Source organism: Symsagittifera roscoffensis, chromosome 2, assembly GCF_963678635.1.
Source record: "Symsagittifera roscoffensis chromosome 2, txSymRosc1.1, whole genome shotgun sequence".
In the NCBI taxonomy this organism is placed as follows: Eukaryota; Metazoa; Xenacoelomorpha; order Acoela; family Convolutidae; genus Symsagittifera; species Symsagittifera roscoffensis.
This window is the reverse complement of record NC_087063.1, coordinates 20077147-20093506: the sequence shown is the minus strand read 5'-3', so window position 1 is coordinate 20093506 and position 16360 is coordinate 20077147. Positions and strand designations below refer to the sequence as shown.

Sequence of the window (16360 nt, the reverse complement as noted above, 5' to 3'; positions counted from 1 at the left end):
TCCCAGAAATAGGTTCTTCGTGAAAGTGTATCCACGAAATGTACTTTATTCTTATAAAAGATAGGGATTCTTTTATAACATCGTTTATCTTCAAAAACGTATAGTGGTGATACTTTTTTGGTACAAGTATAAAACCATAAGATGTTTCCTTCGTAGTCTAAAAAATTTGATCTATTTCCTGATAATAAGTATCCTGCATAGGGTATTTTTAATACTGCTAGTGCAAGTGATTGTAATATTTGTGTTCGTTCTAATTCGCATAGTTGGTGTAGTGTTTCTAATTCGGAGAGTGACATTTCTTGAAAAATTCGGCTAATTGTATAATCTAGTTTCATATCTAAATGAATATCATAGTGGATATTACCGAAATATGTAGTATTCATTAGTGATAATTCTTGTAAGCGTGTGCTTCTGGTGTCATAAGGTTTTAGATGTCCACCAGGTTGTCCGTTGCTTTTTTCAAAATTAACTGGTATATAGGATGTTCCTTCGTTTAGAGGATGACCTGTGGCATATGGGTCGATTTTTACTTTTCCAGTGGTCATGTCGAATCCTTTTTCGTATTCAACTAATATTTCAGAGTATTGTGTTCTGTGAAGTGGATTCCTGTATTTACATGCAAGTTCTGTTTCTTGATATATTTGAAAACGTGTCAATTTATTTTCTATATTGTCAATGTTTCTAAAATTAGAACTTAGTTTTCGTGATGGATGGACTTGTTCATAAGGAATTGATTGTATGAAATATTTTTCGTGAAATTTTATCATACGAGCGTGTATTTTTGCTACTTGAAATGTTGTACATGTATCTTCGGGGAACCAAACAATTGTTGCTTGTGTTCTCGTTGTAGGGTCGCAATAACCTTGATCATTTTTACAAGGTAATCGGATTCCTTGATAGATCATTGTATTATCTGATAAATCTCGTGTGAGTTGTATTTTTTCGAGTTGTATTTTCCAATCGAAAAACATTATTTCTTGGTATCCTTTATTTTTCGTGTCTGCTTTGCAGTTTGATTGGTTATTTATACCAATGTGTGGTATCCAATGTTTATCATGTAGGTCATAGGTTAATCGTCCGTGTGCGCCGTTATACGGGTATTTTTCGTCTAGTTTTATATGTCCTTGGTGTCTTTCAAGTTGTGATTGATGTACAGAGTCTGAAAAAACTTGAAAATTAACTAATTTTCTTTGGGAGTTTTTATTTTGTGTGATGTTTAGTCTAAGTAATTCATTTTTACAATCGTCGGGATTGAGATGTAAAAGACGTTCTATATTACTTTGATAGAATGATTCATGGTCAAGTCGGTTTTTGTTGCCGTTGGAGACTTGTGAACAATGTACTTTCTTTTCGGGAAATGTCGCTGTAAATTTATAACCTGTAACTGTTGTTGCTCGGGCTTTTGAATAGAGTGTGGCTATTACATCTGTGGTTTCTATAGCTTGTGGTTCTGTTTCGCATTGTGATACTTGATTTATTGCATATTTATGTAGTGTTTTTTGTTCATTTTCTTCACAATCGTAATGTGTTACTAATAAATCTTGTGGTCCTGTACGAGGGGAAGGGTTTATGTTTTGATTTGAGATTACTAGAAAAAGGAGTTGGAGAAAAATTAATAATTTTAGAATATACATGTGTATGATAATCCTGAGTATGGGTTATAAAATGTAATGTAACCAATTGTGTTTTTGGTATATCTGTCGTATTTATATATTACTTCAGTAGTTATAAACGGTGGTGGTAGTGATTGAGCTGTTATGTTAGGTGGATTTAATGGGTAGGGATGTTGGGTAATGTTATTTAACTTAACTGTGATTTCAAACTTTAATTGTAAACTGTTTTGTTGGAGTATTTGAATATTGTGATCACGGATATCGTTGTGAATATCTTGGCGATATTGTAATCTATTAAGTGCCCAGTTATGAAGGCGGTTACTTTCTTGATGTTGTCCAAATAATGGTGGAGGTGCTGTAAATGTATTCCAATCTAGTCTTAAAGGAATATTTATTGATGATTGTTCTCGATATCTGGCGTCGAGATTATTTGGAAAATTTAAGTTAAAGGGTGGTGGTGAAAACTGGCTTATTGATGGTGTTGATGGTAGTGATAATGTTTCTGGTAGTGATGAGGATGTTGTTGTATCCGTAGAAATATCTATGGGGTCATTGACTAAATTTGGTTCACCTTGTGTAAATGAATGTGTAGTCCAATATGGAAATCGTGATGCCTGGTTTGGGGGGTTAAAGGGATTTTCACGTATTTGCTCAGATGTTGGTGTTGAACCTAAGTAATCTGATGGTAGGCTTGAGGTGCTACGTTGTGAAAGAAGCGTAGGGGTTTCTGGTAATATACCAATGGGGTTTTCTGGAGTGTTTTGTGATGGGGATTGAGGTATATCAAAATGAACTCGGGGAGTTTGAAAATTTCTGTTTCGTCGAGGATGTATAATTTGTCTATTTATTTCGACTGTATTTTGGTTTTGACTAGAATTTTTTATTCTACTTAGTTCTTGTGGTAGTGTTGGATATAGGTTATATGTTGGTTCGCTTAAAGGTGCTTGTCGTTGAACTGGTTCTAGTGGTTCTGATAAACGAGCGTGTCGTTCTTCAAAAGTGTATGGATTGTCTTGAAAAGAAATTCGTGTAGATGTTTGAGGATTTTGAGTAATTGAAGGTGGTGTTTTGCTATCTTGGGATGATGTCGGTGAAGACTGATTCTGTGACTGTTGGGTAGCAATTTTTGATGGTTTTTTGAATTATTATTTTAGTGAGAAATTTTGTGTTTATAATATTCTTCCAAAAAAAGAATTAGAAGGACTGTTGCTAGGGCAAATGTGAGGATTGCTTTCTTTATACATTTACAGATGGTCAAAATGAGGGATGATAAAAATGTTATGAAAATTACAAACAATAAAAAAATATCGGTTCTACTGAAAATTGTTCGTATCATTTAGACAAGTTGTATAAATCGTACCTGTGGATATAATCAAGGGTTTTGGAAAGTTGGAGGAATAGTTCGAGAATAGTGTAGAAAATTAAAAAAATGTTACAAAAAATGATTAGGATTATTAGAAAAGATTCAAGTATATCAAAAAGAAATATTATAAAGGTTTCGAATATTGTAAAAAAATGTTTAAGATTTATGAGTATTTGAGTAACTGATTGAGAGAAGAGCATTTAAGAAATGATCTCTTGGTCGAATATTTTTTGCTGTTTGAGGCGATTTTCTAGTGTGGTCGGATTATTTATTAGTTTTTTGACAAGTGGGTTGAGTTTTGTAAAAAATTGTTGGGGGCAATTTTTATGGTGACTGGGAGGTCGTCTTTTTCTTTATTTTTGTTTGTCAAATGATCCGGGGTATGGTGAGATTTTTATACTTTAGGCTAATTAAAATGTTCATTTTGTTACTTTAGGCTAAGTTAACAAATTTGCTTTGGGGGTATTCGTGGTCTGAGTTGGGGAAATATTGTTGATCTTTGGGTTATTAGATAAGGGAGGGGTACGGTATTATGGTGATATTTATTTTAGTTGTCAAGTTGGAGTGGTTTGCTTATTTTTGACCTGGAGGTCGTAAAGTTATAGTTATAGATGTGCCTGGAGTTCTATATGATTCGTCTAATTGGTCTTAGTTTGAGTTAGAGAAAGTGACGGATTGGATGAATCCTATTGGTCTATTTTGAACTAGAATTATTACGTACTTGTCAGCATGTTATTTTGAAAAATGTAAATGAAAAATGTTTCGGAGGTTTCAAGATTGTGAAGCAAATGTTAAAATTACTTTTTAAATTCTACTTTCTTTAAAATTTTAGATTGGGGGATGAATATTTTATAGTTTTTACGTGGTTGATTTCGGAGTCTTGTTGTTTTTCTATTTTCTGATTTGTCGATTTGTTCTTGGGGTATTATTTGTTCGGTCATTTTTCTATTTTTTCTTTGTTTTGGAGATTCTTTATGGTTTTGTGTATTGTTTTTGGTGGCGGTTGGTTTTGTGTTTTGATTTTCGGTGGGGTTATCATTTTGTTCTGTGTTTTTCAGATGTGGTTCATTTTGAATGATTTTTAATCCTGTGAAAGAATATAATTGGGTTAATTCGCGGAGTGCGTATTCTTTTGGGTAATAAGGTAATAGGTTGTTTCGATGTTGAACGATTTCTTTTTTGTTTGAGTCGGTAATTTTATATGTGACATCAGTGGGTTTTGCAATTATTTGGTATGGTCCTTTTCGAAGGGGTTGTAATTTTTTAGAAATTCCTTTTTGAGTATTAAAATTAGGTATTAGAACAAATGTTCCAATTTTTAAATCGGAAGCTGGTGTAAAACGTGAATTGATTTGTTCATTTATGTTTTGTCTTTGTAATAACTTTTTCGTTATTTTTTGGTAAATTTCATTGTGTTTCTTATCTCTATTTAAAATCCATTCGGTGTGTGTACCGGAGGCTAATTTAAGAATTTGTGGGTGATGAAAATGATCTTCATCGTGTGTATGTAAAGGTAGGTTATAACAAATTGAATCTTTATTTGGTTTACAATAACCTTGTGCGTTTTTATGGGAATTTGCTGTAAACATTATTGGTTTGCGTGGCTTTTGGTTAAAAACCATTTCGTATGGTGACATTCCTAGTGTTGTCGTAATTTGTGAATTATATGCTAAGGGAAATAATTTTACATCTGCTGACCATTCGGTATATTTTGTATCATTTCCGTTGATGATACATCTAAGATATTCTTGTAGTGAACGGTTCATACCTTCGACTAAGCCGTTTGTCCAAGGTGCATGAGACGTACGTGGTTTGTGTTTAATGTTGTATAAATGACATAGTGTTATTATTTCATTATTTATGAATTCTGTACCATTGTCTGTAACTAAAATTTCTGGTAGTCCGAATTTTGCTATCCAGTGTTCATAGAGTGTTGTGTAAGCGTAATAAGCGTTACAATGTGGTACTGGGTTAAGTGCTACATAATGTGTAAATGCGTCAACAATTACCATAATGTAGGAGTTTCCTTCTGATGAGGGTGAAATTGGTCCTTTAGTATCAAATGAGATACGATGATTAAAGTACAAACTTTGTCCTTTAAAATCTTGTTTTTGTGCTATTTGTTTTTGATTTGGGTAAGGTTTATTTAGTTGACATATTATACAATCATTGCATAGTACTTTTATCCAAATTGGTGCATTTGGGAAATAAAAGTTTTGTATAAAATTTGAATATGTTTTTTCTGATCCAGAGTGTCCTTTAATATTTTGTGTATGTGAAATATTAAAAGCGATGAGAATCATACTTAAAGGAAGACAGGGGACTATGGATTCGTTTAAGTTGTATTCTAAAAGGTCTGTAGTTTCATTAATTGTTGTGTAATTAAATTTGCGAAAATATCGGAGGAGTGTCTTGTTGCCTAGTATGGTTGAATCTGCTTTGTTAGGTTTAGTTTTATATTTGTGCCATGATTTTAGTTGTCGAATTATTGGGTCAAGATTCTGGTATTGTTTTAGTGTTGAAATTGTAATTGTTTCTGTTGGAGGGAGAAAAATGTTTTCAATTTCGAATTTAGATAAGGGTATTGTATCAAGTGGGTCGTGAAGGTCAAAAACTTGATTTATTGTGTATTTTGAATCATTTGTTTGTGGTCCTGATAAATTTATTTTATCAGTTAAATCTTCTTTTTCAATTAGTGGAAAATGGTCTTTCTTAGGCGGGTGTTGTTTTGTTCGTTTTTGTTGGGTGTTATTTTTTATCCATTGAGAATATGGGATTGGTTTGAAAGTTGATGTTCCAAGTAAATCAACTTCATAATGATTATTTTGACAATCTAAATAAAGTGGGAAATGTTGTAAATTATTTATTTGTGATTGTTCAATATCAGTTTTAACTGCATATTTGCATTCTAATCGGGGTGATGTTTCGTTTTCTGCAAGGTAGAATTTTATGTTTTTGGGTATTTCAACTGTTGTTTTTCGTGTAAGTAATTCAGGTGGTGTATTTCGACTTAAGGTGTCTGGTAATGCAAGATTTTTTCCTGCAGTCCAAACTATATGTAAGTTTGGAAATTTCATTAGAATTAGTTGAAATCTGTAAACTCGGTGGTTTGGGTTAGATTTTTGTGTAAAGAGAAAGATGATTGGTTTATGGTCTGTGAATAGAACTGTTGGATGTTTTGATCCAAGTATCAGAAATTCATATTCTGTCAGTGTATATATTATGGCTGTACATTCTCTCATTAGAGTTGAGAGTCGTAGCTCTGCTTGAGTGAATAATCGAGAATTTGCTGATATGAGGTTCATTTTATTTGTACCATTATGTGATTGTAATAGTGCTGCACCGATGCCAAAGTTCGAAGCATCGCACATTGCATAAAATGGTTGATCAGGGTCTGGAATTGTGTTTGAAATTTGTTCAGTTAAAAGTTTCTTTATTTCTTCGAATCGTGCTTGATGTTCTGTATTCCATTCAAAATTATTTTGTTGTCTAAGGATGTTGTAAAATGGTCGTAGATATAATTGCATTTTATAAACATATTTACTTAAAAAGTTTAACATTCCAAGAAATTCTTGGATTTTCTTTTTATTTGTTGGTGGTTGAAGTTTTTGAATAGCGTCAATGCGTGATTTCAATGGAGTGATTGTTTTTCTTTCTATATTATGTCCTAAGAATTTAACTCTTGTCAAAAAGAAGTGTGATTTATCGGGGGCGGCCTTCAGATTTTCGTTCTGAAGTATTTGGTGATATTTTTCTAAAACTTTGAACATTTCGTCTTTTGTTTGTGATTGCATAAAAACATCGTCTAGATAGGTGATTGCGTTTTTCTTGAGTATTAGTGGTCTAAAAATTTTGCTCATAAAAGCTGAAAATGCTGCTGGTCCTATGGATATTCCATAGAATAAGCGGTTAAATTCATATTGTTGGTTTCCGATAACAAATTGTGTTAAACGTCGTGATTGTTCATCTAGTGGCATTTGATTGTATGCACTATTCATATCGGCGGTTGTGAAGTATTTGCCGTTTATTTTTGTTAAAATAACTTGTATTGGTTCGATGGGCCAATTGCATTTTGATTCATCTATGAGTGAATTGAGGTATCTAGCGTCGAGAACGATTTTTAATGATTCTCCTTTAGCTAGAATGATAACGGGGTTGATGAATGTGTTGCCTTTTGGTTGTTCTTCTTTATTAACTGGTGATATAATATTGTACTGTTCTAAAATATCGAGTAATCTGTTTACTTTATCATGTAAGTGAATTGGTACTTTACTTGCTCTCTGTTTTTTGAAAACTGCGTCTGGTTTTAATGGGAGATGTAGTGATGAACTGATTTTTCCAACATCGAATTTTGATGTTGCATAGACTGATGAATATTCAATTAGCTGTTTGGCTAACTTTTCGAATTCGTCTTGTGTTATTTGTGAATGTTGGAAATTAAACATTGTTAAAAATTTCTGTTGGTCCTCTGTGTAGTTACTTATGTTGAATGTAGGTTTGAAATATGGAGTTTTTGTGAAATAATCCGTATTTCTGTTTTCGTTACTTATTATTTTATTTATAGATAATTCTTCATTAAGAATTGTAGATTGGCAAATATCTAGTAATTGGAGTATATTATTTACGCGATAGGCTTTTTCGTGTATTGGTGATATTGTAGCGTTGGTTTCACAATATCCTAAAAGTCCTAAAGGTAATGTTACTTGGTAAGGTGTGTTGTTATAAACATGTAAGGAAATAATATCTGAATTCGAATTTTTCAAATATTTTATTGAAGAGATTGTGATTTTGAAAAATTTATGAATAGGTTTGAATTCAAAATCTGACATATAAAATTTTTGTTTGTTTTGTTCTTTATCATATTGGTGAACTTGTTTGATTGAAAAATTATAGATGTTTCCTGATAGTGGTTTCAGGTGTTTTCTTTGTTGGTTAAATATCGGATAGAATTTTGAAAAGAATGGTGGTTGTTTATTTAATCTTTGAAAAAATGTTAAGGATGTTTCTTTTGTTTTTGTATATTTATCTTTGATTAATATTTTACTATTTAGGATGTTAATTGTTGGTATATACTTCGAAATAAATGGTATTCCAATGATATTATATTTAATATCAGTGATATGGAATATTTGTTTAAATGGCTTATTTAGAATTTTACTTTGCTCCATTGTTCTGGTAGGGAGGAGAAATAATTGGATTTTTCCGTAGTTTATCAATGTTGATCCTTGTGCTGTTGCTAGCTTACTGGAGGTTTCAAGAGGTGTTAGCTTTGGGTGTAAAGTTTTTATTTCATTCCATGTGGGAATGTTTATTATGTTTGATTCTGCTCCTGAATCAATTAAAAAATCTATTTCAAGGTCTGGTGGTTGAAATTCTTTGTTTCTTGGGCTTTCTAAGAGAAATGGTATTGTCCAGATTTTTTCTTTGGGTTGTTCTTTTTGTATATTTTGGTAGATGTGGTTTGTATTCAAGCATTTTGTTTTGACATTTTGATTGGGTTGTTCTGTAGTATTTTTTGCATTTGTTTCTTGCGTTGTTGGTGTGGAATTTATGGGTGTAGTGTAATAATTTTGAAGAAATTCTGATTTATTTTCATATTTGTGTGATGGAAAGGGTTGTTCATATATGACAGATTCATAGTCATTTTCGACTTTTATCATATTGATAGAAAGAGTGTTTTCAGTATCACTTTCTGAATCTGATGATGTACAGTTTATTTGATTGAGTTGTAACGTATCAGTTACTGTGTCATCAATACCTGGAGGGTCTGATGTTGTTTCTGGATTTGACTGTAGTTGATTGATTTGTCTTTGATGTTTAGGTGTACTACTTCTGTGGCGATTATTAGAATTATTATAGTTATTATTATTCCGGTGTGGTGATTGGGAATAATTTCTATAACGATTATTATAACTTGAGTGTCGATTTTGTGAATTATTTCGTGATCTGTTTTGGTAATTATTGTTTGGTCTGTTATAGTTTGATCTATTATATGAGTTATTCCTTGATCGATTGTTCGGGTAATTCTGGTTTCGGTTGTTTGAATAACTTCTATTTCGATTATAGGAGTAGTTTCTATTCCTATTGTATGATGAATTTCGTGATTGGTTGTTTGGATAGTAGTTATTTCTTGATTGGGAATTAGATCTAGAAACAAATCGTTGTGTATTTGAATTTGATCTGGAGTAGTTATTTCGACTATTTGGTCTATTGTAGTGATTTTGTGATGAATTATACGTGTTTCTTCGTTCTGGTGATCTTCCTCTATAACTTGAGTTATATGGTGATTGATTTCTTGTATAATTTGTATTGTTCGGGAGTGGTTTTCCTGAACTGTTGTTGCTGTGGACTGTTTTGTTCGGTAGATTTTGATCTTTTTTCATGTATTGATAGAATGATTTATTTGGTTCTTTATATTTTTGAGGTTTATTTTGATTGTCTTGCTGTTTTTGTCTACATTCGGAAATACTATGTCCGTATCGTCGGCAATAATTACACCATTTTTTGAAAGATGGTTTGCCTTTAAAGTTTGGGTTCTTTTCGTAGATATTGAGTATTTCAGTGATTTTTTCAACGAGGTCTGTCTCTGATTCCTGTATATTATTAATATTAGTGGGAGTCGTTTCAATTCTGTTAACGTATTGTAATTTCAGATTTTCCGTTTCTTCTAGTTTCATCGTGATTTCTGCTTGTTCTAATTTGTCTACTAGTTTTCGAAAATCTAAATCGGGTTCTCGAATTGAAGAAGGATGAGATGCTCTCTTTTTTATTGCTATTTTCCTTAATTGTGGTGTTAAGGTCATCATTAAGATTTCTGTCATCTTTGTGTTTTTATAGTCATGTGTATTTAATGAATATGCTTTTCGAACTAGTGTTTCGATTCGTACTGCTATTTGCTTGATGGTTTCGTTTGGTAATTTGCGAATTTCATTACATAAAACTCTTTGTTGTTGTTTGTTTCTTTCGGAGTCAAACATTTTTGAAAATTCTTGTGTAAATCTTTTCCAGTTTGATTTTATTTCTAGAGGTAGTACTGAAAACCATTTTTGGGCTGCGCCATCTAAGGTTGTTTGTATTAACGCTGTGCGTCGATGTATCCAATTTTGATGTAGTGGCGTATTAATTGGTTCAGGTCCAATATTTAAAATCAGGTTTGCTGTTACTGCATTTAAATAATCTTCTACAGAGTATTCAGGGTCTGTTCCTGTGAAAACCATTAAGGGTTTGTTTGATGTTATTGATGATCCACCCATAAGGTATGGATTCATTGTCATTTGTAATGATTCTGCTGCATTTGGCATTTGAGAAAAATTTGAAAGTTGGTTTCTTGTTATTTCATGTTGTTGGAGATAATATGGGAGTGGTATTTCATTTTGCATTTGTGATGGTTGATACGAGTGTGCAGTCATTGGATTTTGTTGTTGAATTGGTTGAAAAGATTGTGTATTAATTGGATTTTGTTGTTGAATTGGTTGTTGATGTTGTGCATCTATTGTTTGTGGAGAAAAATTTCTATGGTTTGTACATGTTTTCTGTATTCCTTGTCTACGATATTCTTGAGTATTTTGTGCAAATATATCTGGTTGTAAGAAATCATCATCTGAGGATAAATAATCCATTTGATAAGATGTCTGTTTTTTATTTTTATTTTGTTGAAAAAATGGGTAATTTTCACTGCGATCCCGTGGAGGATTTGTTTGGAAATTTGTTGAATTAGGTTGGGCCATTGGGTTATCCCAATTTCGAGATCTTGTATATTGGTTAAAATTTCTTTGTGGTTGATAATTTGTTTTTGATGGATGTGTATAATTATAATTATGGTCTGCAAAGTTGTTTCTAGTGAATGTTTTGCGTGTTTTTGGTGGTATTGTCATGGGTCTGTATGTTTGGTAATCCATATGTGAATATTTAGGGGCAACCGAAGGTTTAACGGTTGATTGTAAGGTTACCTGTGTTTGTGAAGGATTTGTATTTCTTGGTGTTGTTAAATTTGGGCGTATTGGTGAAATACTTTGTTGTGTAGTTGTTGTGTGTACAATTTCTTCATTTATGAAGTGTGATGGTGTCTGGATATCTTGTTGAGTAAGATTCCTAGTTCCATTGAGGTTTTCATTGTGTATAACTGTAGAGTTTAAACTATTATTTTGTGTATCGGGTAAAAATGTATTATAGTTTAATGGTGTTGCATCAATTGTTAATGGTATTACTCTTACATAATCTCTTATGTAAGATATTGTACCTATTGCTTGACTTGAGATTGATTGTGGAAAGCTTATAAATGCGGGATGAGACCATTCGGGGTCCCAAACATAATCTGATTGTTCTGTGATAGCGGTATCATCGTTCGAGTTTTGGGGTCTAAAATTTTTTCTTGCTTGTGCAATTAAATCAATATTGTGTGTGAAATAATCTATTATGAACCATGCCAAAATTTTTTGTAGATCGTGTTTTGTATGTTGTGAAACGTCGTCTTTCGTGAAATTTTCTTTAATGATGTTTAAATAACTAGAGAGTAGTGTGATTTCATGTCGTACTTTCAAATGTTTAGATGTTTCTGTCGGTGAGACATTTGTTATTGGGATTTCGTTTTCTAATATCGAAATATAACTATATATTATTGCGAAAACTTCATTGGTGAATATGGAGTTTGCTCTTTGTGAGTTATGATATTGGATGCTTTTTATATATTCTGAAAAAACTTTTGAAAATTCTAAATCAAGATCGTCTGTTTGAATTGTATATTTTCTATTATTATGGTTTGGTGAGGTGAATTCTATGGAGTAGATTCCATACTGTTGTGTTATGTTGCATATATCTTTTAGATAGTGATCTATGATTTGTCTTTTGATTTTTACATCGGGGAACTCTGTTTTACATGGACTGATTCCGGGTTCAAATAAATTTACGAGTAAATTTTGACAAAATATGTGTTGTCCTCTATCAGTATCTGCGTCTACTATAAAAGGAAAGATTTCATCATCATCTGGACTTTCTTCACCTGGAGTGTGCGTTGAGCTCATTTTTTCGTTTGATGACTGTTAATATGTAATTATTAATGTGTCGAATTGGTTGATTCCAATTGTATAAATGTACTGGTTTGTGTTTATACTGCTTTTTTATTCTTCTTTTTCCTCTTTTTGATGAATTTGAAGTTGTTTCTGAGTCAGAAAAATATAATTGATCGTGAAGTGGGCAATTTTTATCTATTGATTCTTTTAGTTTGTAGAGTTCGTCTAAACTGTTGGTTTCTGATTCTGAAAATGCGTTTCGATTTTTTGAAAATCTTTTTCGTGTTATTTGTCTTTGTTTAGTTATTATTTTTCTCTTTAGTGTTTGTCGTTTTGTTCGAATGTATCCAACTGTTTGTGTATGAGGTGTGATTACAAGGTCGTATTTTTTGTTATCTATTTCACAATTGTGTAAAACGATTGTTTGTTTATTTCCTAGGTTTTTAAATGACATAAGGTTTAGGATGACGGATGCAAAGGTTGTTAAATGATTTTTATTTTCTTAAACTGTTAGTTCTTACGATTTTTTGGTTAGCTTAACCTGGGTCTATTTGTTCAGGGTTGGAGAGAAAAGTATATCGATTCCGAAGAATGATTTTTTACTTTCTCGTGGCTAGTATAAGTTAAGGTGTTAACTTACTTAATCTTACTTAGGGGTAGTGATTGTGTTCAAGGGTTGGAGAATAGTAAATCGATCCACAAGGTTCAGGTATAATTAGAACGCGAGTAGTTCGTTAGATACTATTTTAAACTTACTAAGTCTAAAATTTATCCTGGGTCTGGTAAGAGGGGGGGTCAAGTGAAGGATGAATAACCGAAGTTCTTCACTGTTTATCCTAATTTGAATGATTAGTTTTGTTTAAAAATTTCTATTAGTCTTAGGTCTTTAGAAAGGGTTGGGTAGTGAATCGACGTTTGAGGTCGTTAGACACTAATTAAGTGGGTGGGGGAGAACAAAGTTGTTCTGTTTGATCCAAGGATAAGCCTTGATGATCAAATTTGAAATTTAATTAAGTAGAAAATGATTTAAGATCCAAGGATAAGCCTTGATGATCTGGTTTTAAAATTAAGTGAATTTAAGTTTTAATAAAATTTTAAATGTGTGTAAAAGAAAGATTTAGTGTTTTGATGATGTTAGTGGGTTTATGATTGCTGTTATGTTTTAGATGATGAAGCTGGAACAACAGGATGATTTATGATTACTAACCAATTATTGTCATGCTACTAATTTTTATTTTTATTTTCCAATAAATATTTTTCAAACATGTTTTGTATAATACTGCAGAGTTTTAGGAAAACGATCTAAGATCTTTTTATCAATCGTTATTGTATAATATTAATTTTGTTTAGCGCCTGAAATGATTTTGAAGAGTAACTTCAAGGTTTTATGTTTGCAAATGGAAATCTAAATTCATTGCAAGTAGTATTCGAAATATAAAAGTTTGTTCTGGCTTTTGCCGAACTATCATATAACTATACGGCAAGTTTCTACTTTGTCGTATGTCGTCTTTGGTTCGAGGTCTTCTTCCAATTCCGGGTAGTTCTGTTATGGTTCGGAATATTGGCTCTGATCTATTGAGTCGGAGAGACATTTCAATTAAATTATTGTCGTATAACATTTTGTAAATGTTTTTGTCTAATTTCTAATCTATTTTTGGTTAATTCTAATCTAGTAAGGTCTTGTTCGAGACTTATGGTCGCACCAGATGAGTTAAGACTGGTGTGTATAACTCATAGAGTAATTTCGGATAGGGTACACCGTCTGCTCGTCACGCTATCTTATTTTCGGCCGGATAGATTCGTGCAACTTCTTAGTCTAATACCGATCCTAATCTTACTCTTATACTATCTAGTCTCAGGTTGTTTAACTAGTCTCTGCTAGGCTCAATAGATCTAGGGTATACTGGTTTATTGCGGCTGCTGAAGTGCTCGGGAGAGTCCAACTAATTTCTAAGTTAAATTCAAATCTTTCTGGTGCTGAAATTACAAGTAACTTCAGCACTTACAAATAAGTGGGTTGTTAGTTAGATGGATCATGATTGGTTAATATTAAATACTTTACATTGGTAAAACATTTAATTTATCCAATCATAAAATGTAGTTTAGATCAGGTTCCACTTCTGAAAACGAGAAATTTTATGACGTCGCCATGGCAATTTATGACGTCGCCATTTCATTTATTAGATATCGGAAAGAAAATTGCTTCTATGTTTCGAAAAGTGAACAGGCAAATTTTTGTTTCACTGACTTGCAAAATCGTCGCAATTAGTTTTGTTGTCCGACTGAAAACAAAAAAGTTAGGAAATTCCAAGTTGAGATTACGAATATTTTTTTTGTCTTTGTTTTTCATCTTCTTGTTTCCTTTTTAGGAGTTGGTCGAGTGTGGTCTACGTGGACTAGAATGGCAAGAAAGAGATCAGCGTTGGCCAATCAAGGACAAGATCGCGGGATGGTCTGCTGCAGGGGGAGTTAGATCACGACTTAATTAGCTTGTCTATGGACTACTAAAATGAACGAAGTTATTATTTCAACAACTCCCATTTTTGCTGATATATGAAAAATTGGTCTATCTAATTCTTGAAGCAGCAAAAATGAGAGTTGTTGAAATAATAATTTCGTTCATTTTAGTAGTTGGCCAATATCAGCATTGGCCAATCACAAACTAATTAGTTCGTGATCTAACTCCTACTGCAGCTGCGAGACCATCTCGCGATTAGTCTGAAATAGAGTGGATCGAATATGATATGATGTAAACTAAATAATATCTTTTATTGAACAACTTAGAGTTTACAATGTACAATGTCAGCGAAGTTTGTTTGGTCAGGTAGCAATTCAAAAAATCACGTAATCTTTTGTTGAGATGAAGACAATAGCACAAAAAGTTATAGCAGTTTTCCGTGAACTTACATGGGGTCTTGCAATAGGGGCGGATTAATTAACAAGGTACAAAATTCGTATATGCTTAACTGTTCAATTCTTTCTTTATAGGGGGGTATTCGTTACAAGATACCATAGGGGTGATAGTTAACAAGATCCATTATCCATTACATGATTTGCTTTTTGATTTAACGTTAATCAACGAATGAGTTTCCGCTCCAAATTTCCAGGTATAAAAAACCATTATTTCTTAAAACTTCAATGCGGCATCTCATGGAGTTTGAAATTTTTTTGTTGTATAATGAAACGAGGAGGAAATTATAAAGAACTCACTAGGAGCAATCCCGTCAGCAGTAGCTGCAAATTATTTAATCAGCAAAAACAACAACAACAACAACAACAACAACAGCAACAACCACAGCAACAAAACAACAGCAACAACAACAACAACAGCAACAACACCAAAAACAACAGCAACAACAACAACAACAACAACAACAACAAAAACAACAACTATAAGGGGGAAGCCCTGAATTTTCTGACTGCCTTTTAAGGTCTATGGAGCAGTAATAACATAAACATATAAATGCAATAAATTAAAAAGATTTTTTTAAAATTTGAGATTTCTGTGAGAAAATTATCACCCCACACGCCATATAAAGTACAAAGTGGTAAATTTCGCTCCTAGGAACAAACAAACTATGGCAAAAAAGCTTCCTTCAATCAGTTTGGAACGATTTTTAAGTCTGAATAAATCTCCGCTTACGCTTTAATAGCGCGAAATATATCGCGCGTTAATTGTCCCAAATTGGCCAAAATGGCAATTTTTAAACCCTCATAACTTTACGAAAAATGATCACAGGTAAAATATCTTTTCAAATTTAAGCTCAAGACAACAATACCTTTTGAATGAAATAAAAAAATTCCGTCAAAAATGGCTAGTTAAAAAGTCGAAAATTGTCTGAAGAAAAAAAACTCACCCCGAGCACAAATATTCCGTTACTTTCGTTACGAAAGTCGCAGCAATAACAAGCAATTCAGAAGGTGAAAACCGAATTCTCCTTAGACTTTTTTCCATTAGAGTAAATAGGTTGTGTTTTGTTTTAAGTTTCTTTCGAAGAAATATAATTTCACGCCTATCAATTTTCGCAGATTTGCTTTTGAGTTATTGGTACGACTTTCGTGACGAAAATAACGGAATGTTTGTGCTCGGGGTTTTTTTTTTCTTCAGACAAACTTTGACTTTTTAACTAGTCATTTTTGACGGAGTTTATAAGTATCATTCAAAATCATTGTTGTCTTGAGCTTAAATTTGATAAGTTATTTCATCTGTGATCATTTTTCTTAAAGTTACAGGGGTTTAAAGATTGCTTTTTTCGGGACAATTAACTCGCGATATATTTCGCGCTATTAATGCCTAAGCGGAGCTTTAATCTGACTTAGAAATCGTTCCAAATTGATTGAAGGAAGCTTATTTTCCCCTAATTTATTTGTTACTA

The 16360-nt window shown here is 32.4% G+C and overlaps 1 protein-coding gene across 1 annotated transcript in view; it reads left to right on the top strand.

Annotated features, from left to right (window-relative positions):
- The window catches only part of LOC134839734 (N-acetyllactosaminide beta-1,6-N-acetylglucosaminyl-transferase-like), a 41899-nt gene extending 27389 nt beyond the window's left edge, over window positions 1-14510 (top strand). Inside the window, exon 6 of the mRNA XM_063855356.1 lies at window positions 14354-14510. Coding sequence (XP_063711426.1) covers window positions 14354-14457 — 104 coding nt within the window. The 3' untranslated portion in view covers window positions 14458-14510. The remainder of the gene's footprint in view (window positions 1-14353) is intronic.
- The last annotated feature ends 1850 nt before the right edge of the window (window positions 14511-16360 follow it).